Source organism: Schistocerca nitens, chromosome 2, assembly GCF_023898315.1.
Source record: "Schistocerca nitens isolate TAMUIC-IGC-003100 chromosome 2, iqSchNite1.1, whole genome shotgun sequence".
In the NCBI taxonomy this organism is placed as follows: Eukaryota; Metazoa; Arthropoda; class Insecta; order Orthoptera; family Acrididae; genus Schistocerca; species Schistocerca nitens.
Window position 1 is genome coordinate 677127335 of NC_064615.1, and position 26659 is coordinate 677153993.

At 41.9% G+C, this 26659-nt stretch overlaps 1 protein-coding gene across 1 annotated transcript; it reads left to right on the plus strand.

Annotated features, from left to right (window-relative positions):
• Positions 1 to 459: 459 nt before the first annotated feature.
• LOC126236801 (uncharacterized) lies at positions 460 to 26313 on the plus strand. The gene is made up of 3 exons (XM_049946391.1): positions 460 to 593; positions 13392 to 13547; positions 25340 to 26313. The coding sequence occupies exons 1-3, from the start codon at positions 546 to 548 to the stop codon at positions 25637 to 25639; spliced, it is 504 nt and encodes a 167-aa protein (XP_049802348.1). The 5' UTR covers positions 460 to 545; the 3' UTR covers positions 25640 to 26313.
• The last annotated feature ends 346 nt before the right edge of the window (positions 26314 to 26659 follow it).

Here is a 26659-nt window from a genome sequence, read left to right on the forward strand (position 1 = left end):
CAAGGAATGCTGAAGACAGAGGGAACACGGCAGTAACTAACACGGGAGTGTTGAGAAGAGAAGAAAGAATATACTACACTGAAAAGTGTCACCGCAAGGAGTAAACAGCATGGTAAGTTATTGAAGCCAGTTTCCCAACATGAGAGAGGCAAAAATGATGAAACGAAGTCAAAGAAGAAGGTCACGACGCAAGGACATGCATGGCATCAGAGATGGAAGCATAAAGACACTAGAAGCGACACATGCTCTACGCTGCTGTTTGGACGCAACAGTTTAATGTCAGTGTCACATGGAGACACAGGTGCTGCTACACGGTATTACCGCGCTCGTATGCAATTGCGCAACTATTTTGCTCTGTTATCAAGAGTTGCACAGCGTCAGAGAATTGCCAGTGGCGATGTGGGCGATTTGCGAGAGGTTAAGGAAGTAGGATGTTACTGGCGGTTTGGCGACCGCACACATCCTAGTGTAGCACTGCTCGGTAACAGTTCACTTTGCCGCCTACAGCCAGTCTCCATCGTAACGTAGCAGCAGCCAGCGCCGCCATGAAGAAACTCGTCAAGTTTAGGCTGGGGCTCTGCGCCATCGAGCTGGTACGTGCAACTGAGACCACCTCTCACCTACCCTCTCCCCAAATCAGTGGCTTATCCTACTTAAGCCATCGTCCTTCGTTGGTCGCTTCGGCCTACACACGTGCTTGCTGTGAACTTCTCCTCTACGTCTGTCGGTCGGTTGACGCTACTATCATTCAGTTTTCCTCAGTCCAATCTCTTCAGTGTAATTGTCTACTCACATTATGCACGGCATTTCTCGTCTAACGCTATGACAGACTACTCTCTTACATTTTGCCTTCTTGCATCCACATTGTGAGAGCTGGGCAGCTGAGCTTTCACTTTAATTTTATTCACAGTGTCGGTACTGTACGATCTGTTTCAAAGTGTGCCTGTTTCCTACTCACGAGTTTCGCGGTCTCTTATAGATCCGAAGATGTTTCTGTTTAAATGCTGTTAAAATTTGAGCATCTGTCTGCCCGTAGGGCAGTGTTTGAAATTTACATACGTTACTGTTTGTACAGAAGACTGATAATGTCTAATTTTTGACATGTGTCCAGGTGATTTATTATCAACGCGCGCTGACATTTTTGCTTCAGTTTCGAGTGCACTGTTACTACATTCATGAAAAATTCTTCCCAATAATTTAAAGATGGCCGTTCATTTCACTTCTGTCGCAATATTACTCGAATCTTGCAACGTGGATAAAAAAGGCGCAAGCAAATTTACTCGTTTTTAGGCTGCGGAACTACTACGTGCCCTAAAGCAGTGGTTTCCAGTCTTTCTGAAACCATTACCCCCGAGTGTGATCAGTAATTAGCTAGTACCCACTTATTCTCGTCCCGCCCCACTCCCCTCGGCGCCCACCACCACTATCCGCCCACCACATCAACATTACCCTCAAGTAAATTTTAAGATAAGAAAGAACTTTCTTTAAACATATTTATTTTTCTAACTACGAAAGATAAATGATACTTTGTTTCTGTGGATGTTTTGTTAAACCATGAACTAATGAGTCTGTGAGACATATGGTACTGCTTGTTTCTAACAAACTTTTTTATAGAACGATGATTAATTTCTCAGCGCATCGCGAGTGCTACCTACAGCTCCTTTAAGAAATGAAAGCTGACTACCCACACTAGGGAAGACACTTGTTGCAAAACATGCTTCCTCCGCAAAATTCCTCTCCCTAGAGACACTTGCTTCGTCCACATACTGTACTCCTCATTTAAAATTAACAAGTTACATTGTGTACACTATACTTAACTGTTTGTAAATCACTTGACTGCTGGACTCCTTACTTCTGAACTGGCAGAAATTGCAAGACAGCCTGCCAATGGTTTTTTTTTTTTTTTTTTCCAGGGCATTACTGCTGCTACACCACCACCACTACTACTACTACTAATAATAATAATAACAGCAGTTTAGTAGCCATTATATAGTTACTGTTGTGCTGCGCTGTCAATTAGTATGTTTATGTGTTGCGATGTGAATAATGAAGCATTGTAGGAACTACCTACAACTCGGAAAATTCATTTTCATGACATATTTAAGCACATGCGTTAGGCGTGTGTCTGACCTTTACTTTCATAGAGGCACTGTAAAAAGTGCAAAGTGTCTGCATAGTGGGTGGATGTGTGAAGATGATGATAATTCATTCCTTTCACAAGCTGAAACCTCCACCACCCACGTAGTGCCATACGTTAATGCTTGTATTTGAAAAAAAAAGTCTGTAATTACTGCAACTACAGGAAAATTACATACTCATTGTTACAGTCACACGAAAAAATGATAATTTTTACCTTTTTAACATAACTTAGCTTTGTCAGCGACACACAGTCCAATCCTTTTGTTTTTACCTCTCAGAAAATTTCACTTTACCCCTCAGTGACCGACCATGCATAGGTAGGGAACCACTGCTCTAAAGGTTAGATCTAATAGTACTTGCGTACAATACTTTTATGGAGTGTATAAATGCCTAGTCGTAATCGAGGAAGAAGTAGACTTCTTCAAAGAAGCGATGCTAGAATTATGACCAGCCACTTAATACACCAGTTCCCGAGAACAGACGGTAATCTGATTTGTGAAACGTTAAGAGTGTCGACACGCCGTAGTGCAAGTGTTTACTTCTAGTTCTCAAGACAAATATTCAAATCAGTCCACAAACCCTGTTACGCCTTTTCATGGAAGCAGTACAAGGACAGAGAGATTACGACGCGTCCGCCACAGCCTAGCAACTGTGCCCGGAAAGAAACCACCACTCTGCAGCGGATCGTCTTCTGTAATGAAGCTTTCTGACATTAAACTTTTGCCGTATAAGGGGTCCAAGCGAGACATTTGTCCTTCAGGGACGGTGATCATATGATCTCCTTTCTCCTCATAGCGCTAGCGCAGCTAGATATACAATTAAACTTTCTTGAGGGCTGCAAGACTAGAACAGAGATCAAAAGTTTCCATAGCACCATCATTCGTGTCGAAAGGCAGAAAACTGGGTTCAAAACTCGGTTCGCCACACATTTATTGCGGCTCTTAGGCGCGTTAACAAGGGGCTGGAGAAGGCACTGATGGCATCGGGCACGGGTCACATTTCAGTGGTGCCAGTTCAATCTATCAGTAGATCGGGTTTCATTAGGCATGGCCTGCACCTCGGTAGGTACGGGAAGGTGAGGCTGGCAAAGCTTATAGGTGACAAGTGTAGTGGGTGGTGATGGGATCACTCATGGAAAAATTCCTGTAGTAGTTGGTATTACAGCTGCACCTTTTTTAGATTGAAGTCAGTTGTTACGTATACCTGCTTAGAAGTCCCTCTCACTAAGGGCTCACCTTCAGAGGACGTCATGTTTCCAAGTAGAGAAGGAATTAGCATATTTCATCAACGTATAAGAGTTATTAGAGATAAAGTTAGTAAACTGCTTGCAGATGTTAACTCTGAAATTATTGGTATATCGGAGCACCACATAAATAATTTTACAATTCGATTAATTGGCTGTTTTTCAAGGAGTTCCGCCTTGTGGGGTGGTGGAGTGGCCATGTACGTAAAGAACAGTATTCCATTTGAGTCCATAGACGTATCACAGCACTGCACTGAACAGATTTTTGAATGTTGTGCAGGGGGCAGCTGAATTTAGTGAAACTAACTTTCTAATTGTTGTTCTTTATACGTCCCATAACTCTGACGTCAGAGCATTTCTGCTCAAGCTGGAGAGGGTTCTTGATTCACATTTTGTAGGAAGTACCAGAAATTAGTTATATGTGGTGACTTCAATATTAATTTTGTGTATGCTGGTGCAAGAAAAAGGATGTTGGTAGATCTAAATTCATATGATCTGACGCTGACTGCGTTTTCTCCAACTAGGTTGCAGGGGAACAGTAGCACAGCCATACAAAATGTTTTCATTCATTCTTCATTACTAGATGGGCATTCTGTTAGTACAAGGGTGAGTGGCCTTTCAGACCATAATGCACAAATTTAAACACTAAAAGGGTTCTGTACTCAAACAAATGTCACATATAATTACAAACTATGTAGGAAATTTAATCCAACAGCAGTAGAGTGTTTTTAAACCTCATCAAGGAACAAGAGTGGCAGAATGTTTATAGTGCCGATAACATAGATGACGAATATAATGCTTTCCTAAACACACTTCTCATGCTCTTTGAGAGTTTCTTTCCATTAGAACGTTCTGAACGGGGTACTAGCAGTAAAAGGCAGCCCGGGTGGCTGACTAGTGGGATAAGGATATCTTGTAGGACAAAATGGGAATTATTTCAAAATGTCACAAGTAGTCACAATCAAGCTGCAGTAGCCCATTACAAACAGTACTGTAAGGTGCTTGAAAGTGGTATTAGGAAGGTAAAGAGCATGTGGTACACAAATAGGATAGCTACTTCACAGGATTAAAAAAAAAGCATATGATCAGTTGTGAAGGAAGTGTCTGCTCCGCACCACAATGTCGACGATATAAAGTCAGTTCGTAGTAAGAATATTTCTGTTACTCATAAATCAGATATATTTCCAGTATTTAACAATCATTTTCTGAGCATTGATGGTGAATTAAATAAAAATTTAGTTTCTACAGGGAATCATAACTCTCTTGGCAAATGCATTTCCGAGATTGATGTCAGAAATATTCTTCTGTGATACAGACAAGGGGGAAATTTAGTCAATAATTAAATCACTGCAGACTAAGGACTCTCTTGGATACGATGAACTGCCTAGCAGAATATTAAAGTACTGTGCTGCACTTGTCAGCCCTGTATTTATCCATATTTTTTAAGTTTTCCTTTAGGAATGGTCAGTTTCCTGAACGATTCGAGTACTCAATAGTAAAACCGCTTTATAAAAAGGAAGAAAGGGATAATGTAGACCTATTTCTGTGACATCAGTGTTTGCTAAAGTTATTGAAAAGGCTGTGTATGTAAGGATAATTGATCATTTTATATCACACGATTTGCTATCAAATGAACAGTTCGGCTTTAGGAGTCGTTTAACAACTGAAAATGCTATATTCTCTTTCCTCTGTGAGATGCTGGATGGGTTAAACAAAAGGTTTCGAACACTAGGCATATTTTTTTTTATTTAACTGAGGCGTTTGATTGTTTTGATCCCAAAATATTGCTCCAGTAGTTGGACCATTACGGGATACAGGGCGTAGCTCACAATTGGTTCACCTCTTACTTCAGCAACAGACAACAAAAGGTTATTATTCACAGTGTTGAGAGTGGCTGTGATGTGGGGTCTGAGTGGGGTACGATCAAATGGGGGGAGGGGGGTGGGCTCCCCAGGGATCAGTGTTGGGGTCACTCCCGTTCCTCATTTATATAAATGATATGTCCTCTAGTATTACGGGTAACTCTAAAATATTTCTGTTTGCTGATGACACTAGCTTGGTAGCAAAGGATGTTGTGTTCAACATTGGCTCGGTTTCAAATAGTGCAGTTCATGACCTAAGTTCATGGATTGTAAAAAATAAACTAACGCTAAACCACAGTAAGACTCAGTTTTTACAGTTTCTAATACACAATTCAACAAAACCTGACGTTTTAATTTCACTGAATGATTATATGGTTAGTGAAACTGAACAGTTCAAATTTCTAGGGGTTCAAATAGTATAGTAAATAGTGGTGGAAAGCCCACGTTCAGGATCTTATTCAAAGATTTAATGCTACCATTTTTACGATTCGAACGGTATCTAAAGTTAATGATCGTTCGACACGAAAATTAGCCTACTTTGCTTATTTTAATTCGCTTATTTCGTATGGTATTATATTTTGTGGTAACTCTTTTTGGCTCAGAAACGGGCCGTTCGGGCAATAAGTGGTGTAAGTTCACGAACCTCTTGTCGATCCCTATTCACGAGTCTGGGTATTTTGACATTGGCCTATAAATATATATATATTTTTTCTTACTGTCATTTCTTGTTAACAATATTAGTTTATTCCCAAGAATCAGCAGCTTTCACTCAGTTAATAATCGGCAGAAATCAAATCTGCATTTGGATCGGAATTCCTGAACACTTGTGCAGAAAGGTGTGCAGTATATTGCAGCATCCATTTTCAGTAAGTTACCACAAGAATTCAAAAATCTTAGCAGTAATCCATGCGCTTTCAAATCGAAAATGAAAAGTTCCCTCATGGATCACTCCTTCTATTCTGTGGAGGAGTTCTTTGAAAAATTAAGCTGATCCTTGTTGTATTGTCGATTGCGTGTACTTAATCTTATGGCCTGACTTTTTTCGGGTTCATAAACATATCTGTTATTACTTTTATGTTTTAATATCATGTACTGACATGCTCCATGACCTTAAAGATTTGCTCCTCAATTTGGTCCTAAGGAACTTAAGGTGTAAATAAATAAATAAATATATTTATTCTCTGCCAAGAATAAAGCAGGCACCTGGCAGTAGGCTGAGAGTTTAAGCCTGGAATGTCAATAAGATCACAATGTCATTTTGGTGGAATCTGTGAGATGGAAAAAAATTGAACTGGGTGTCGCAGAAGGAAGCGTGTGCAAGATACTTGAACAGCTGGGGCTGAAAAAAAATCTGTACTACTAAGATTTCTGGAGCTCTCATTAATGACCACAAAAAAATTGAATCGCTGAATGTTTACAATTATTGGTACAGTATCACCGTAGTGCAAATACATTTCTTGGCCCTATCGTGACAATAGATTTCACCATTTCGAATCAGAAACAAAAAAGCAGTCAGTGGAGTATAGATGCAGCAGTTTTCAGTCTAAGGAATGGTTTGATGCAGCTCTCCAAGCTCCTGTACAAGCCTCTTCATCTCTGAATAACTACTGCAGCCTACATTCTTCTGAATCCGCTTACTGTATTCATCTCTTGGTCTCCCTCTACGATTTTTATCCCTCACATTTCCCTCCAATACTAAATTGGTGATCCCTTGATGTCTCAGAATGTGTTTCGTCAACCGATCGCTTCTTTTACTTCAGTTGTGCCACAAATTTCTTTTCTTCCCGATTCTATTCAGTACCTCCTAATTAGTTACATAATCTACCCATCCAATCTCGAGCATTCTTCTCTAGCACCACATTTCAAGACCTTCTATTCCTCTTATTGTCTGAACTGTTTATCGCCCATGTTTCACTTCCATACATGGCTACACTCCAGACAAATACCTTCAGAAATGACTTCCTAACACTTAAGTCTATATTCCATGTTAAGAAATTTCTCTTCTTCAGAAATACTTTTCTAGCCATTGCCTCTCTACATTTTATATCCTCTCTAATTCGACCATCATCAGTTATTTGGCTACCCAATGAGCAAAGCAGATCTACTACTTTGTCTCGTGTCCTGATCTAATTCCCTCAGTATCATGTGACTCAATTCGACTTCATTCCAGTATCTTTGTTTTGCTTTTGTTAGTGTTCATCTAATATCTTCCTTTTAAGACGTTGTCCATTCCAATCAACTGGTCTTCCAAGTCCTTTGCTGTCCCTGACAGAAATGCAATGTCATCGGCAAACCTCAAAGTTTTTATTTTTCCTCCCTTAGATTTAACTCCCATACCAAATTTTCTTTGGTTTCCTTTCCTGCTTGTTCAGTGTGCTGATTGAATAACATCGGGGTACGCTATAACCCTGCCTTACTCCCTTCTCAACCACTACTTGCCTTTCATGCCCATTGACTCTTACCACTGCCATCAAGTTTCTATACAAGTTGCCCATAGTCTCTCGCTCTCTGTATTTTACACCTGGTACCCCCAGAATTTCAAAAAGTTTATTCCAGTCAACTTTGTCAAAAGCTTTTTGTAAGTCTACAAATGCTATAAATGTAGGTTTGCCTTTCCTTAGCCTGTCTTCTAAGGTAAGTCGTAGTGTCAGTATTGCCTCACGTGTTCCTACAGTTCTCCGAAATCAATACCGACTTCCTCGAGGTTGGCGTCTACCTGATTTCCACTCTTCTGTAAAAAAATTAGTTTTATTACTTTGCAACCATAACTTATTAAACCAATAATTCGGTAACATTTACACCTGTCAGCACTTGCTTTCTTTGAAATTGTAATTTTTATATTCTTCTTGAAGTCTAAGGTTTTTCGCCTAGCTCATATATCCTGCACACCAGATGAAATAATTTTGTCGTGGCTGGTTGTCCCTGTCCCAAGACTATCAGTAGTTCTGAGGGAATGTCGTCTACTCCAGTTGTCTTGTTTCCAGTTAGGTCTTTCAGTGCTCTGCCAAATCTTTCTCAGAGTATCGTATCTCCCACCTCATCTTCATCGACTTGCTCTCCTCATTCTATTACACTGCCTTCAAATTCATTTCCGTTGTATAGACGCTCAACATACTCCTTCCACCTTCCAGTTTTCCCTTCTTTGCTTAGAACTGGTTTTCCAGATGAGCTCTTGATATTCATACATGTGGCTCTCTTTTCTCCAAAGGTCTCTTTAATTTCCCTGTAGCCGACATCTATCTTTCCCCTAGTGATATATACGTCCAAATCCTTACATTTGTCCTCTTCTCTTCCTGTTTAGCCATTTTGCACTTTTGTCAATCTCACTTTTTAGATGTTCGTATTCCCTTTCGCCTGTTTCACTTATTGCATTTTTATATTTTCTCCTTTTATTAATTACATTCGATATCTTCTGAGATATCAAACTATTTCTACTATCCAAGGATTTCTTTGCGTATTTGATGCTCTGATGCTTTCACTATATCATCTCTTAAACCTGCCCATTCGTCTTCTGTTATATTCCTTTCCCGCGTCCTAATCAGTTGTTGCTAATGCTCCCTCTGAAACTCATTAATTTCCTGTTCTTTCAACTAATCCTGGTCCCATATCCTTACTTTCCTAGCTTTCTGCAATTTCGTCAGTTATAATCCACAGTTCACAACCAATAAATTGTGATCAGAGTCCACAACCGACATTGGACATGTCTTACGAACTATAATCTGATACCGAAAGCTCTGCCTTATCATTATGTAATCAATCTCGAACTTCACACTGTATCCAGGTCATTTTCAAGTATACAACCGCCTTTCATGATCCTTAAACCAGGAGTTACTGATTATTCAATTATGCTCTGTGCAAAATTCAACCAGGACGGTTCCTCTTCCATTCCTTTACGAGTCTATATTCATCTAGTATTATTTCTTCTCTTCGTTTCATTATCATCGAATTCCAGTCCCCCATCACAATTAAATTTTTGTCTGTCTTAAGTATACGAATAATTTCTGTTATCGCACATTTCCTCGATCTCTTCTTCATCTGCGGAGTTAGTTGGCATATAAAATTGTACTATTGTAGCGGTTGTTGGCTTATTATCTATTTTTGGCTACTATATTGCGTTCACTACGCTGTTCATAATAGCTTACCCGAATTCCTATTTTCTTATTGATTATTAAAGGTGCGTCTGATTCTGTATTTATAATACAGTATTCAACTGACCAGCAGTGCTGTTCCTCCTGTTGCCGAACTAATTACTACAGTATCCAACTTCAACCTTTCCATTTCTCTTTTTAAATTTTCTAGTCCGTCTGTCCGATTAAGGTATACAACGTTCCACGCTCCGACCTGTGAAACGCCAGTTTTGTTCATCCTCCTCACTAGTCTCTGCCCAGAGATCCGAATCGGCGACTATGTTACCTCGGGAATACTATTTTACCCGTGAGGATGCCGCCTCGGAAACAGTAATAAATATACTGTCGAAAAAAAATTAGTACATCTCGAAAGACGACGATGATTTCGTTCCGATGACGGCGTACGCCACATGGGGGATAGCAGTTGTACCATTATCAAATGGTTTCAAATCGTCTGCCAACAGATAGCGTAGTAGCACAGCTGTGTCTACACTTTAACAGGGAATGCTCATAGCCAGAAGGCTCGGTGTGGTGCAAACTATGTAAAACAAGCAGGTAACCATGCCACTGAGATGCACTCGTGCTTTCTGCAACGGAATGAGCGAGTTTGGAAGGGGTCAAATCATGGCCTTCAGAGTGGCGGAATGGCCCTTTCGGAGAACTGCCACAAAAGTTGGACGGGCTGCGTTAGGTGTACAACGATGCTGGTATCAGGGGTCACGTGAATATTCTCACACCCGAAGACGAGGTTCTGGACGTCCATGCAACAAATACGCCCGGCAGGATCGCCGTATTGTAATGGTAGCAATGGTAGGTGGTTCAGCGACCGCAGTACAGAGCCCAGACATGAACTTTTGCGAATCGGTTATTAGCAGTGGGATATGGGCATGCACAAAAAAAGGTTCAAAAATCGTTCAAATGGCTCTGAGCACTATGGGACTCAACTTCTCAGGTCATTAGTCCCCTAGAACTTAGAACTACTTAAACCTAACTAACCTAAGGACATCACACACATCCATGCCCGAGGCAGGATTCGAACCTGCGACCGTAGCAATCGCGCGGTTCCAGACTGCAGCGGCCACCCCGACCGGCTGTCATGAAGGGCTGTACGTGGCATGCATAGACGTGCGTGGTTCGAGTGGTAGTTGCTACCTTAACCCTTAAGAGAAATCCACTGGCATAGCTTTTCCGTTCACGTAGTCTGGCGGGCCAATCAAACTTATTCCAAAAGTCCTTGACGCATGGAAGAAAAGTGATTAAATCGCAGCAATGCATCATCAACAAAATATTCAGCGAAGCCGAGTTCAACCAATTCATCATGCTACACAAAGATTGACAGTTTTCCTAGTTGCAATATTTACTGAATCAAAAGCGTTCATAACAGGAAATAAAACAACTGGAACGAAAATATTTGCAGTCTGATTGAATGTATAATTAAACATCGTAATATTGAGGCACAATATGACCTAAATGATTTAAAGTACCTGGAATTGCTTTTAAGTGTGCTGTAACTGATGCAGAACCATTCCCCGTTAATCCACATCAAAAATACAGGTGTTTCTCTGGGTTGTGCTCGCAACGTGTATGTATATACACTACGGGCCATTAAAATTACTACACCAAGAGGAAATGCAGATGATAAATGGGTATTCATTGGACAAATATATTATTCTAGAACTGACATGTAATTACATTGTTATTTTCACGCTATTTGGGTGCATAGATCCTGAGAAAGCAATACCTAGAACCACCACCTCTCGCCGTAATAACGGCCCATGCAGCTTCAATACGATACCACAGTTCATCAAGAGTAGTGACTGGTGTATTGTGACGAGCCAGTTGCTCGGCCACCATTGACCAGACGTTTTCAGTTGGCGAGACATCTGGAGAATGTGCTGGCCAGGGCAGCAGTCGAACATTTTCTGTATCCAGAAAGGCTGGTACAGGACCTGCAACATGTGGTCGGGCATTATCCTACTGAAATGTAGGGTTTCGCAGGGATTGAATGAAGGGTAGAGCCACGGGTCGCAACACATCTGAAATGTAACGTCCACTGTTCAAAGTGCCATCAATCCGAACAAGAGGTGACCGAGACGAGTAACCAATGGCACCCCTTACCATCACGCCGGGTGATACGCCAGTATGGCGATGACGAATACACGCTTCCAGTGTGCGTTTACCGCGATACCGCCAAACACGGATGCGACCATCAAGATGCTGTAAACAGAAGCTGGATTCATCCGAAAAAATGACGTTTTGCCATTCGTGCACTCAGGTTCGTCGTTGAGTACACCATTGCAGGCGCTCCTGTCTGTGAAGCAGCCATGGTCTCCGAGATAATAGTCCATGCTGCTGCAAACGTCGTCAATCTGTTCGTGCAGATGGTTGTTGTCTTGTAAACGTCCCCGTCTGTTGACTCAGGGATCGAGACGTGGCTGCACGATCCGTTACAGCCATGCGGATAAGATGCCTGTCATCTCGACTGACAGTGATACGAGGCCGTTGGGATCCAGCACGGCTTTCTGTATTACCCTCCTCAATCCACAGATTCCATATTCTGCTAACAGTCATTGGGTCTCGACCAACGCGAGCAGCAATGTCGCGATACGATAAACTGCAATCGCGGTAGGCTACAAGCCGACCTTTATCAAAGTCGGAAACGTGATGGTACGCATTTCTCCTCCTTACACGAGGCATCACAACAACGTTTCACCAGGCAACGCCGGTCAACTGCTGTTTGTGTAAGAGAAATCGGTTGGAAACTTTCCTCATGTCAGCTCGTTGTAGGTGTCGCCACCGGCGCCAACCTTGTGTGAATGCTCTGAAAAGCTAATCATTTGTATATCAGAGCATCTTCTTCCTGTCGGTTAAATTTCGCGTCTGTAGCACGTCGTCTTCGTGGTGTAGCAATTTTAATGGCCAGTAGTGTATATACAGATTTCTTTATATAATAATCAGCTTGTCGGTTGCGAAACTTTTAGCTGTGTTCCAGCTATCCAGTACCGTCTACAAAGACTGGTGTCTCTGTTTTGAGCCATACCTTGGCGGTATTCCGTTGTCTCGTTTGAGATAAAAGCCAAAGTGAGAAGTGGGCCGTAGATGTGCCATTCTACTGTATTTATTTATGGTATGGTTTTTAAGTAGAATATTAAATACAATACATGTAATTTACAAACAGACCCCTAAATTTTTAATATAATCAGTTGCGTCATTCGTTTCCATCAGGAAATCATCGAAAGCACCACGATAGGCCCTATTGAGACATTCTGCAACTATGTGACGAACTGTTTGCGTGGCTGCACCACAGTCGCAATTTGGAGATGGAGCCTTGCCCCAGCTATGAAGAGAGTCAATGCTTCAGCCATGATTGGTGCGTATTCTGCTAGCCCCTTAACACCGAAATAAATTTCTAGATGAAAGACAAAAATTAAAAGTCGTAGCGTTTTAAAGGTACCCGAAACACTGAAGAGAATGCAGCACACGTCAGAAGCGTTGGCAGCTTCGTGTAGAGAGAGCATCTACCGGCACTGGCACTTAAAAACAGTTGATCTTCCATTTATTACCACAGCATTGGTATGAAGCGAATTCGCGACATTCGGCATTGTGGGGTAAATAATAATCCATGTTCTGCGCGTTTGCTGAAAGGCAGCTGGTTTCTTTCTTAAGCAACGCATGTACTACCAATTCTACTGTAATTAAGATCGTACTGTTATCCACTCTTCTTTTATTCTCTAACCATATAGTTCTTCGGAAAATAACCTTTTCACAATGGGGAAGTAATGATGTATAGCATGGCAGTTAGATCGCAAGCGCCGACACAGAACAGAAAGATTACAGATCATTTAAAAAAAAAAATCGCTGACCGAGGGTCTGGAAGGTAAATCTGACGTTCTTTTATCGAGAAAACCGACGTTCCTGTAACTCCTTACACTTATGATGTCATGGACATGATCCAGAGAGAGCCTGTGAACATGTGCAGCTCCTTCTAGAGTGACAGCTGCCGGCCAATGACTGTTCCAGGTTTTCGGCATCGTTCTGCTCTGCATGGAGGCGGGCTTCCAACGCAAGTACCAGTACTTCGGCGTCACTGAGGTCGTCACGTACGGCAGCTTCACTATCATCCAGGCCGCCAGGCTCGTCTGCGCTTTCTTCCTAGAATTTGTGCCAGATGACATCGTAAGTGCAACTCACATTGTGACAACCGCGATAGCTTTAACACCCGTATGATAATCTTCCCTTTTCTCATTTATTTCTTTTGTGGCGATCCAACTCGATGTCCTTACACCCGACTATATAACATTCCGTATAACTAACAGAACATGAGAATAACGGGGAAAAACATTTTCCAGGCAGGCAATAAAAACCTCGAAACATGACAAGAAACAAATGAGTATAGAACATCGATTCAAGTTGTGTGTTACAAAGAGTAGTAAGGTATAATTAATGGTAATTTGCGAATAGCCTTATACATAAGTATGGGACAACGTACGTCATGAAACAAAAAGAGCAAAACATTATTTACAACATACAGTCCTCCCTGTTCGTATCAATCGTTTGTTCTCATTACCGACATCCATGTTACGAACGTATAGGAAAGATGTAAAAAGAACCAGCGAAAACACACAGCGGAAAAATTTGAACTACAGTTGTGACGTTTATTCTAGATCCTTTATTGAAGAGTTCATTCTTGTTAACACCACGAGATGGACGTCGGTTGTGTTATGCTAAATCAATGAATTACACTTACATTATATTTTTATTAAAAATAAATAGATTTAACTGATAAGTTCAATATTTTACAAGATAGTGCACTTTCTCATTTGTTTGTTCCGACAAACCAAATAATAAATGCGTAGACTATTATTACTGCTTAAGCACAGAGAAAAAAATCATTCCGATCAATGTTGTAACTGCAGTAGTCAGCAACACACAGTTGCTGTTGTTGAGGTGAGACTGACTTAAGGCGAGCTGAGTTGAGCCGGAAGACAGTATTGAAAACAACGTCTTCTGTATCGAAAGTTTCTGATTGGTCATCGCGTGAAAGGACTACGGTTATAAAGTTCCATGAAGGAGGTTATATTTACGCATAAATAGCAAAAACGTTGGTTGCGGAAGCTACAGATTTGCGTGTTAGGGAAGTCTGCCTGCAGGCGGTCTGAAGAAACTGGGTCAACCGCAACTGCTCCAAGGAGTGACAGAAAACAAACACTGACTGATCAAGACTGTCACAGAATCTCCCGTCTTCCTCTGCAAGAATGTCGGCGTATGTAAATGTCATCTTGGAAATTTCTGCATTAGAAGTTTCTCACCGAATGGCCAGACAAGAACTTTGTGAAAGTGTTTTGCGAGCGATGACTCCAAGAGAGAACCCTTATGTGAACAAAATGCAGAGCAAGAAACGTACACAGTGGGCTGTAGCACACATGGAGTAGACGCAAGACTGGGCTAGTCATTTGAAGTGACGAGACTAAGAGTAGCACCTTTGGAAGCGATGAAATTAACCCTTCACTACAGACTGGAGTCAAATTGACACCACACTGATAGATGCTCAGCGATTTCACAATGTTGAACTTACAGTAATCGAACCGTACCTTCAAACCAATCTTTCTCCAGTCTGCATGTGCAGCATCGAGACCTAAAATTTGTTTCTTAGTGAGGTACTTGTTGCTGAATTTAGTGATGATCACGGAGTCTATTTGACTTCACGAGTGTGACTGCGTGAGAAAAAATGGCAAGCCTCGTGGGTTAATTTATGTACTTGGGAAATGTGTTTAATTATTTAAACACAACGAAAGGTTTTTTAAGCTTCTAGTCTTATTGTTAACATTTATCTTTCAGTACCGGTGTACGATGAATTCTCTACAAACTAGAAAGAAAATTCGGCCTAATGATACAGACTTCCAAGAGTTTTAAAGCTATGGTTTGAAAAACTGAGAGATCAAATGATGAAAGTGTGATCTTAGTGGTGCAAAAACGATTCTAAGCAAAAGGGATCAGGAAAGTGGTAGTTCAGAAGAAGAATCAGGTGAAAATATGAGAGATTTCCGGTATGGAAAAAATGGTTTCTAATAGTCCACGCATCCGTTTGTTAGGCTTCGTTCTAGAAAGCCACAATACAGTGGTGCAATTAACTGGACTTAGACAACAATTTAGGAAGCCACCGATGAATGAAAAGGAAGCTGGGGCCTGTTTATTTTTCTAGACAGTTTGGAGTCTGCTGTGGAATCCTCGAATCGGGGACTGGCCCGGGAACGCAAAGAAAGTGTCCGTTTCTCTCGGCTTATTGTTTTATATCGCTGTTTTTCCGCCAAACCTGGAAAATATCAGACGGTTATTTGCAACAGATGCAACTGGTGGAACTGATAGGGTTGTATTTCGATGCAACATTAACGTGAATCGCTTTGCTATTCTACTTCAGAGCATGAGATTTGATTATATAAATACACGAGATGAAAAGAAATAAAGATGATCCTACGGTACCAATACCACAAGTTCAAAAATGTCTCTGAGCACTATGGGACTTAACATCTGTGGTCATCAGTCCCCTAGAACTTAGAACTACTTAAACCTAACTAACCTAAGGACATCACACACATCCATGCCCGAGGCAGGATTCGAACCTGCGACCGTAGCGGTCGCGCGGCTCCGGACTGAGCGCCTAGAACCGATACCACAAGTATCCAACAAATTTGTACCTAACTGCTAGTCAGCCTACAGTATTGGTTCTTGGGTTGTGGTAGATGCGATGCTTGTAGGTTTTAACGGAAGGTGTACATTTAACATTGCGACGGGCGTTCAGTAAGTACTGAAACACATGTTTTTGTGAAAGCAGGTTAGTTTTATTCAGGATTCTAATACACCTTATTATTACCCACTCTTTTGGCTAGAAAAAGCCTATTTTTCAACATAATCTCCTTTCAATGCGACGGCCTTAGCCACCGTACTCGAAGGGCCTCACGCCACCTTACTGGAAGGGCCTGAATGCCTGCTCTAATCGACGTCGGAGCCAACGTTTTGCTGCGCCAATAAATTCCTCATCATCCACATACAGCTTCCCGCGGAGTGCTTCCTTCATTGGGCCACACAGATTGATGTTGGAAGGTGCGAGATCTGGGCTATGAGGAAGAACAGGCCAATGAAGCTTTGTGAGCTCCTCTCGGGGGCGCAACCTTGTGTGAGGCCTTGTGCTGTTATCGAGAATTTCGTTTGCATTTTTGTAGTGGCAAACTTGCTGAAGTCGTTTCTTCAATTTCTTGAGGGTAGCACAATACACTTCAGAGATGATCGTTGCATCATGAGGAAGACATCAGACACAAGAACTCCTTCAGAGTCCCAGAAGAGCGTCGTCATTACTTTACCGGCTGAGCGCGTGGCTTTGACCTTCTTAGGAGGAGAGCTGGTATGGCGTCGCTCCATGGATTGCCATTTTGTTTCCTGTTCGAACTGATGAACCCGTGTTTTATGGCCTGTGACGATGTTCGACAAAAAGTGTCAGAATCAACCTCGTAACGCGCAGCCAATTCCTTCGTTGCTCTTTGCGTGGTCTTCTGTTAGGTGACGACGAGCCCAGCAGGCGGACCCACCTCTCAGTACCCCAACTGGTGGACGAGAGTGTCAACACTACCAGCACAGACGTCCAACTGAGCAGTTAAGTGTTTGTGATCCGTCGAACATCTAGAATGAGAGTGTCCGCAAGTTCCATCCCAGCAGGAGTCACAGCAGTGTGAGGCCGGCCGGCACGCAGGAGGTCGGACAGGTTTGCGCGACCTCGTTGCGATTATCACAGACGCCTCACCCAACGAGTTACAGTGCTTTTGTTTACAGCCAGGTCTATGTCCACATTCTGCAAGCGACTGTGAATGCAATGCTCTGGTTTTCCGCGAAAAGAAACTCAATGACAGCTCTCTGATCGGAACGCAGCTCCGTTACAGACGCCATTTTGACGGCTACATCTACATCTAAGTCATTACTCTGCTATTCACAATAAAGTGCCTGGCAGAGGGTTCAATGAACCACCTTCAAGCTGTCTCTCTACCGTTGCACTGTCGAACGGCACGCGGGAAAAACGAGCACTTAAATTTTCCTGTGCGAGCCCTGCTTTCTCTTATTTTATCGTGATGATCATTTCTCCCTATGTAGGTGGGTGCCAACAGAATGTTTTCGCAATCGGAGGAGAAAACTGGTGATTGAAATGTCATGAGAAGATCCTCTCGCAACGAAAAACGCCTTTGTTTTAATGATTGCCACTCCAATTCACGTATCATGTCGGTGGCACTATCTCCCCTATTTCGCGATAATTCAAAACGAGCCGCCCTTCTTTGTACTTTTTCGATGTCATCCGTCAGTCCCACCTAATGCGGATCCCACACCGCACAGCAATACACCAGAATAGGGCGGACAAGCGTAGTGTAAGCAGTTTCTTTAATAGACCTGTCGCACCTTCTACGTGTTCTGCCAATGAATCGCTGTCTTTGGTTGGCTCTAACCATAATATTATCTATGTGATCGTTCCACTTTAGTGTATTTGTAATTGTAATCCCTAAGTGTTGAATTTACAGCTTTCAGATTTGTGAGACTTATCGCTTAATCGAAATTTAGCGGATTTCTTTTAGTACTCGTGTGAATAACTTCACACTTTTCTTCATTCAGGGTCAACTGCCACTTTTCGCACCATACAGATATCTAAATCATTTTGCAAGTCATTTTGGTCATATGATGACTTTACAAGGCGGTAAATGACAGCATCATCTGCAAACAATCTAAGACGGCTACTGATTTTGTCTCCTATGTCGTCAATATAGATCAGGAACAATAGAGAGCCTATAACACTTCCTTGTGGAACGCCGGCTACGTATAGCGCCGCCAGCAACAGGCACTTTGTGAAGCTATGGAGGCTGAAGCGGGAATATTCCATGACGTCCCACAACAAATTCCTCCTTTTTTTTTCAACCGATACCGGTCAACAAATAAAAAACGTGTTGCGTTACTTATTGAACACCCATCGTAATAAGCCACGCAAATTTGAACTAAAAGTTATGGTTTTAACCGAGGCCAAAAATAATTATTTTGAAATAGATACATATATTGTGGAAGCGATTATGATGGTATAACACTCTCAGAACAGAAAAGGAAGGTACAGAAACCAATTCAAGCATTACTGAGGTTGTCTTCTCCGATTCATGGCTGAAATAGGAATATCATGGCTGATAATTCGTTTTCATCTGTTGAACTGGTGATTACCCTGAAACAAAGGAAACTGGCATACATTGGGTCGGTAAAAAAGAGTCACCGGGAAATACCATCATAATTTTTATCCCTCCAGAATACAGAAGTAATTTGCATTTACGGTTCCTCAAAGGATATAACACTCCTATCAGATGTACAAAAGAGGGGCAGAGATGTACAACTTATGTCATCAATACATGCTTCTCAAGGTCAAGATAAAGAAGTTAAAACTCCAGAAATTGTTAGTTTCTACAACAGTACAAAATCTGGAGTTGACGTTCGCAGTGAAAAATGTGTGAGATACAGTACTAGTCGTAGGACAAGAAGATGGCCCATGGCATCATATTTCGCATTCTGGACATCAGTGCAGTCAATGCATTTATTCTTCTCAGGCTGCACCTGAAAAATCTCAAGAAGCTAGGCCTCAGTTAACGAAAAAGTTTGCGAAACAACTAGTTACTGATGAGATAGAGAGGAGATTACATAATACTCATGTTCGCCAGAAAATGAGATCATCTATCAGGAAGATTCTTGATAATAAAAAAAAAGAGGAACAAACACTATCGGGTAGAAATACGCTGGAAACTAGAAAATTTTGCTCTATATCTCCCAAAAAACTGAAAAGTATGCACGTACTGTAATCGTCCAGATTGTGGACAGTGCACATCATTTTCGTGTCACAGTTGTGTATGACATATTTCTTTTCTAAAAGTGAACACTATTTTACATTATTTCTATCTGACCCTCCCCCATGTACGAGTACGTAAGAACGTGCGTAGTAGCAGTTGGAAGGAGCAGTGTACCCCGTGACGCTCCAGCCAATGTCGTCTTTCCGCCGTGACTGACTGTAGCGTGTGGTAACCTATAGTTCCCAAGACTTTGGGCAAACGTTGACGGCATTTTGACGTTCACACGCTGTATTGAAGACGATAAAGAGCTATCTATCGACTTTCGTGATCGTTCGTTCACAATACGTGAGGCGAACATGACTTTCGAAACAACACCATTCACTTCAAATACAGAGAACCGGCGGTTATGCTTTTTCTTTACTGCAGGGTATGTTAATTTCGAAGTTACGTTGTTTATAAATCTGTAAAGTTTTGCAGTCATATGGACTGGCAGCAGATAAGGGAGGGATTAAAGTGTCTGCAAGAACTAAGTCTGATACTTGCTGAAAAAATTGAACTAACTATTTTTCCAAACAGCTCTTCATCACTCCCAAAAGTGGGACACCTTGCTGATTTACTGACAAACAATAATCTGAAACCAGCCAGCAATAATGTATACTTTTAAGGTGCCTGAACAACGTAAGTCTGAAACCTAGTTTCAGGAGTTGGTCTTTAATTTGAAAGGTTGGGCTGCTTCAATTCGACCAGACGAATTGAAGCAGCAGTTAATTTATCTAATGTCCTATGAATAAATACGTGTCTCTCGAAAACGCGTCGGTATCGTAAAATTTGTTGTAATAAAATGACGAAAAACGTAATATTGGTGATAAAACATGTGCTGTAATTGAAGACCTTCCTTCTTTGGAAAAGAAGTTTCCTGAAAGAACTAACTCGTAAATTTTCCTTTATACTCGTGCTTACAGATGGCTGAGGTTAAGTTAACTTTCAAAAATTTTGCTATGCTTTTTATTATGTGTGGTAGTTTTTTTTTACCAGATGATCAACGTCTTTTAAGTATTCATTCATATTTGCGATTTCATGCTTAATTTATAAATTATTGACAATAGCACTCATTTGTAAGTAACGTCGAAATTTACAGAACGTACTTACACTGATCAGCCAGAACATTTCGACCACCTGCCTAATAGCCGGTATGTCCCTCTTTGGCACGGATAACGCGGCGACACTTCGTGGCATGGAAGCAATGAGACCTTGGTAAATCACTGGAGGGAGCAGGCACCGCATCTGCACACACAAGTCACCTAATTCCCGTAAATTTGGGGACGAGGGGCGATGAGGTCGGACGCCACGTTCGATCACATTCCAGATATGTTCTATACGGTGCAGATCCCCCCATCATACTCCTGGCCTCGTGACATGACGCATCATCTTGTTGAAAAATGCCTCTGCCGTCCGGAAACTTGATCGTCATGAAGTAGTGTATGTAGTCGACCACCAGTGTACGATAAGCCTTGGCCGTCATGGTGCTTTACGTTTTAGAAACACGAAGACAATAACAATAATACTAATATCTACCCATGGCAAGATGGGAACCTGTCAGGTCGCTACTTTATAACTGCATGCTTTTTACCACTACACCACGCTGTATTTTCAAAGGCCGACTTATGAGATGTAAATTCATCGCACGTAAGTTTTAACCGCTGATATGTCATTATGTGACGTTTAATTATAACAAATCGCACCAAAAACGATGTATTTTTATAAATCTCCAACGTGCCGTTGTCTTGAAACGGCACACTTTCATGATGTGCAAGGTACGATACGAAAACCAACTTCGGAATCCAATACGGTATCTCCTAAGCATCAAGTATCGAACACTAACGAATGTCGATAGCAGTTACTGCGATCTCCGTATTGTGACGTCAAAATGACGTCACGTTTGCGCGAAGTCTTGTGAACTGTAGGTGAACCTCTAGCGCGAGCTCCGAGGTGCGCGTAGAACATTTAGTGCTGATTTTCGCTTTAGTTTAGGTATGTCGAATGTACTCACTCACTGTTGCGCTGACTATAGGTAGCATAAGGCGAACACGACCAGTATTACATTAAGAAGCGACGAAGCAACCTTCCATTTATCTGGAAAGGTTAATCGCTACAATGTGGATCACTGAACATCCCCATGAATTGTGGCGGATGAGGGAGATGGGCGGAAAATTAATGTTTCCTGTGTATCGTCAAAGAAGAAGCTGTATGGGTCGTTTTTCTTCTGTGAGAAGACTGGGAGGGTATCTGTTACCTTGATATGTTGTAGTTGCTGTTGTTTCCACAACTGATAGCTTATTCCGAGGATTTTATCTTCAAACAAGCGGGGCAACCCCTCATTGGAGCATCGATGATCGTCGCTATCTAAACGACGAACTTCCGCATCGCTTAACAGGGCATAGTGGTGAAGGTGAAATGGCTCCACTCCGCCTGACCTAACGCTTTGTGGCTAGGGATGGCGGTTATCACTGAAGCAACTGGTTTTCCGCCGGCCGATGTGGACGAGCGGTTCTAGGCGCTTCAGTCGGGAACCGCGCGACCGCTACGGTCGCAGGTTCGAATCCTGCCTCGGGCATGGATGTGTGTGATGTCCTTACGTTAGTTAGGTTTAAGTAGTTCTAAGTTCTAGAGGACTGATGACCTCAGATGTTAAGTCCCATAGTGATCAGAGCCATTTGAACCAAGAGGTTTTCAGTTATTTAGGTTTTTTTCACGTCAGTTTAACCGATGTGTTAAAACCGCCCAAGGTAATCGGTTTCAGAAATAACTGATTTTTGGTTTTTTATTACTATTATTTGCTGTAATAAACTTAGAAATCGTACAAAGACCGAAAAATTTTGGCTTTCTCAGTTTCAAAATACATAGAATTACAACATTAAATAAAATGGGCAAATAAGAGAAAACTAAGTTCGTCCACCGTTTGCTGCTTTTCTCGAAAAGTGGTAAATGGTTGACTACTACAAAAAATCACCAGTATTCTCCTATTTATCCTAACTATTTGAAACTCTGCTAAAAATCATTTTGTAATCGTGGATCATATCACTGTTTGCACATTACAAATAAGTGAAATCTGAAGTTGAAGAATCCTGTTTTTTCGTGTTTATTTGTCAATTTTCCGGGCGACAAACAGATAAAGGCATATTATGTAGACATAGGCAGCAGATAAGCTACTCTGTACTTTTATTTTCAATTATGAATTATGTTTTAAGTTTTAAATTATGTCGTAAATTTATTGTGTCTGTTCCAGTATTTAACCATTTAAAGCAAATGGAGCATTATACTTCATTGATACCACACTTCGTAAAATACTTCTAGACTACGGGTGGCGTCATTCTGTAATCAACTAATGTCCAACGACGAGAGCGTGAAACCATCATATACAGGATTATTCTAAATGATGGACCCGTTTTCAAAACTTCGTCTTGATTCAAGTACAAATCCAAAATGAACAAACTTTATATCAATGAAAAGAGGAAGTTACAAAGTTTTTTTCATAATGTTTGATATCAATATGAATTCGTCGGACATCATTCTCTGACACACACGGTTGGCCTGTGCTTCTTCCTTTGCACACATTCCCAGTCTATTTAAATTGCTTAAACCAACGGCTAATGCTTTTGCGAGTTCGTGGTTGAATACCAAATTTAGTACGAAATGCTCGCTGCACTGCAATTTGCGACTCACTTTTCGCGAACTCAATAACGCTTGTGCTCCACAGTCGCCATCTCTCTCACTCAACCCACAGTGATACGGAATGACGGCCCTATTGCCGCGCGAGGTCTGCCGGCCGCTTCTGAAACCATCACCGCCCACCCGCCAAAAACTTTGAAACTTCCTCTTTTCATTAGTATAAAGCTTGTACTTGAATACATACGAATTTTTGAAAATGGGTCCATCATTTAGAATAACGCTGTATTATAGAGCAGATGGGGCAAGTCTCGCACACGTGCCGTCTCACGATACACCACATGACCGTAGGTACATTACTATATCAGCAATGCTGTACCAATTCTTATGCACTATGTTTCTTGTTCGTTTCTGTCGACATTTTTATTAAAGCAGCACTGATCGCTTCGGTCACTTTCATTAATAACGCAAAGTTACAAAACAATGGAAATTTTAAGAACAAAAATTACTCGTTTTTTTAAAGGTTTACAAAATTTTTAGCACTGTTGCTATGACTAGACGCTATTTCGGTTTTTTACCCGGTTATTAATTAAAATAAAAAAAACTCGTGTTAAAAACCGAGACCAAACAATACCGGTTATTGACAACGAAAATACCGGTATCGGTTTTAATCGGTCAGTTTTTTCCGTTCCAATTTGTGACTTTCTCGACTGAGGATACATTAAGGACTGTCTTTATGTACCCCCCACTGCCAAAAATACTGGAACAGCTCACAGACCCCATCAAAGTTGCTGTGATGACTAATGACAAGACAGCTGCTACACAACGAGGGGCACTCCTTGAACAACTGCGGACTTCAAAACGCAAACTCGCTCAGTTTGCAGTTATATTATGCAGCAGTCATATTTGTAGATACAATGCCTCGAGAAATAAAGATCTCTGAAAACGACTGAATCATTTATAGTTCGCCAGAACTATAAAAGCAGTCGGCATCGAATCGAACAGAGAATCGACACTGTTGTCCGCGACTGCACCAGCAGACTATGAATCACGAGACACAGCTGAGGAAAGCAGCTACATCAGAAGGAAGTCGGTTTTACGCATACATCTACATCTACATTTATACTACGCAAGCCACCCAACGGTGTGTGGCGGAGGGCACTTTACGTGCCACTGTCATTATCTCCCTTTCCTGTTCCAGTCGCGTATGGTTCGCGGGGAGAACGACTGCCGGAAAGCCTCCGTGCGTGCTCGAATCTCTTTAATTTTACATTCGTGATCTCCTCGGGAGGTGTAAGTAGGGGGAAGCAATATATTCGATACCTCACCCAGAAACGCACCCTCTCGAAACCTGGCGAGCAAGCTACACCGCGATGCAGAGCGCCTCTCTTGCAGAGCCTGCCACTTGAGTTTGCTAAACATCTCCGTAACGCTATCACGCTTACCAAATAACCCTGTGACGAAACGCGCCGCTCTTCTTTGGATCTTCTCTATCTCCTCTGTCAACCTGACCTGTTACGGATCCCACACTGATGAGCAATACTCAAGTATAGGTCGAACGAGTGTTTTGTAAGCCACCTCCTTTGTTGATCGAGTACATTTTCTAAGGACTCTCCCAATGAATCTCAACCTGGTACCCGCCTTACCAACAATTAATTTTATATGATAATTCCACTTCAAATCGTTCCGCACGCATACTCTCAGATATTTTACAGAAGTAACTGCTACCAGTGTTTGTTCCGCTATCATATAACCATACAATAAAGGATCCTTCTTTCTATGTATTCGCAATACATTACATTTGTCTATGTTAAGGGTCAGCTGCCACTCCCTGCACCACGCGCCTATCCCCTGCAGATCTTCCTGCATTTCACTGCAATTTTCTAATGCTGCAATTTCTCTGTATACTACAGCATCATCCGCGAAAAGCCGCATGGAACTTCCGACACTATCTACTAGGTCATTTATATATATTGTGAAAAGCAATGGTCCCATAACTGCCGGTTGAGCGCTGTAAGCGGTCATGGGCAAGCTCTATTGTACGTCCTGTTTCTGTTCTTGTTCTAAATGGGCATTTCATTCAGTGGCGCGTGAAGACTTGGTCCCGTTGTGAAAGTGCTACCGGAATGTACGCCACAGCTATCTCACCTTCCAGTTTGTCGGGCGCAGACCCGACGGTGCTACCACCCAGCCAGGTCTTCAGTTCGCTTTGTCGGGTAATTAAGTTACTTTTTCAGTTTCATAAAGCATATTTTTTCATTTCTAACTCCTCACCCGCGTTCTCAGGTATACAGATAGCGCTAAATGTTTTCCGAGCAGTTTACAACGACGGCAGATCCGAAGGTCAATCAAGAAAGTGTGTGTGTGTGTGTGTGTGTGTGTGTGTGTGTGTGTGTGTGTGTGTGTGTGTGTGTGTAGTAGACTGCTAATAGTGTGTTTCGCTCGCAGGACCTGGTGTGGACCCGCACGGGCATGGTGCTGTACACGGTGAGCGGCTGGGTGCAAGTGGTGGAGTGCAAGCATGACCTCGACCGAGCTGGCCTCGGCTTCATCGCCGCGTTCATCTTCCTCTTCGACCAGACAGTCTTCTTCCTCAACCACCCCATCCCCGAATGGATGCTGGAGCCACCCCCGGGAGAGACTACCTGCGAGGAAGAAAAAGCCGCCGCAGAGTCGGTCCAGCAGGAGCAAAACAAGGCACTGCTGGAGGAAAAGGGCAACTGTGTGAGGAGGGCCGTCGCATCGTAGGCTTCAAACCCGCTGTCGACGGACTGTTTTGGACACCAGCGCGACAGACAGCGAGTTAAGGTGTCTCCTATTCCTGCCTATCAACACCCGAAACACACACAATGCAAATTAACTATGCAGAAGCAGCACAGTTACTACGTACTCTAATTTTATTCTTAAATCAGAGCTGCGGACGTGGTTTTACCGAATACGTGAGGAGCATCAAACCAACCCCTCCTGTCACAAATTTTGGTGCTTTTAAAAAACGTTGGACAATGCATTTCGGTCCCTGTGAGTCAATCAGCAGATGAAATTTGAGTCTTACATCACATCTCATGGTCTGGTGAGGTGAGGTCATAGAAATGCACGTTTCTGTTCAAAAAGTTTGGGTGCTGAACACTGAAAATAGCGAGTCACAAAAAACTAACGAAAATGAGGCTTAGATAAGAAACTTACTAACGTACCAGAAAGCGGGAGAACATTCAATGTTGTTTAACCCGTAACTAATACGGTGAAATTTTTCTAGCACTGCTAATATCGTGGGGTAATCAAACACTCAGTTTTTCATTTCAGAATTAGGGGAATGAAAATAAAACCCACTCTTATGAATATTTTAAGATGAACATGTTTAAAACGTGAAAATATAGTGATTGTAATTATTTTCTTGTTAAATAAATATTATGAAGTAACAAAAATACAGTGTACAAAGGATTGGTGTGCATTACCATTACAAAATTGTTGACATTCAGAAATTATTAATGGACTGCAACAGTACTTGAACCAGGGAGTAAATCAAGTCACACGAGTTTCACGCACAGCCCTCAACAAACACTTTACGCACAGTTACTTGGTAGTGGTGTCCTACGATTAATACAGCAAACTTCTTGCTTTCTCGCCTTTCAATCTAGTTGCCTCTAAAACCTCTTCAGTTCACACCTCGTTTTCATTTTCCTCACCCTCCCCTAATTCTGAATCGCTTTCATGTTTGCTTTTATAGTGGGCATCAAGATGTCGGTAATTGTTGCTGTTCAATTCAATCGC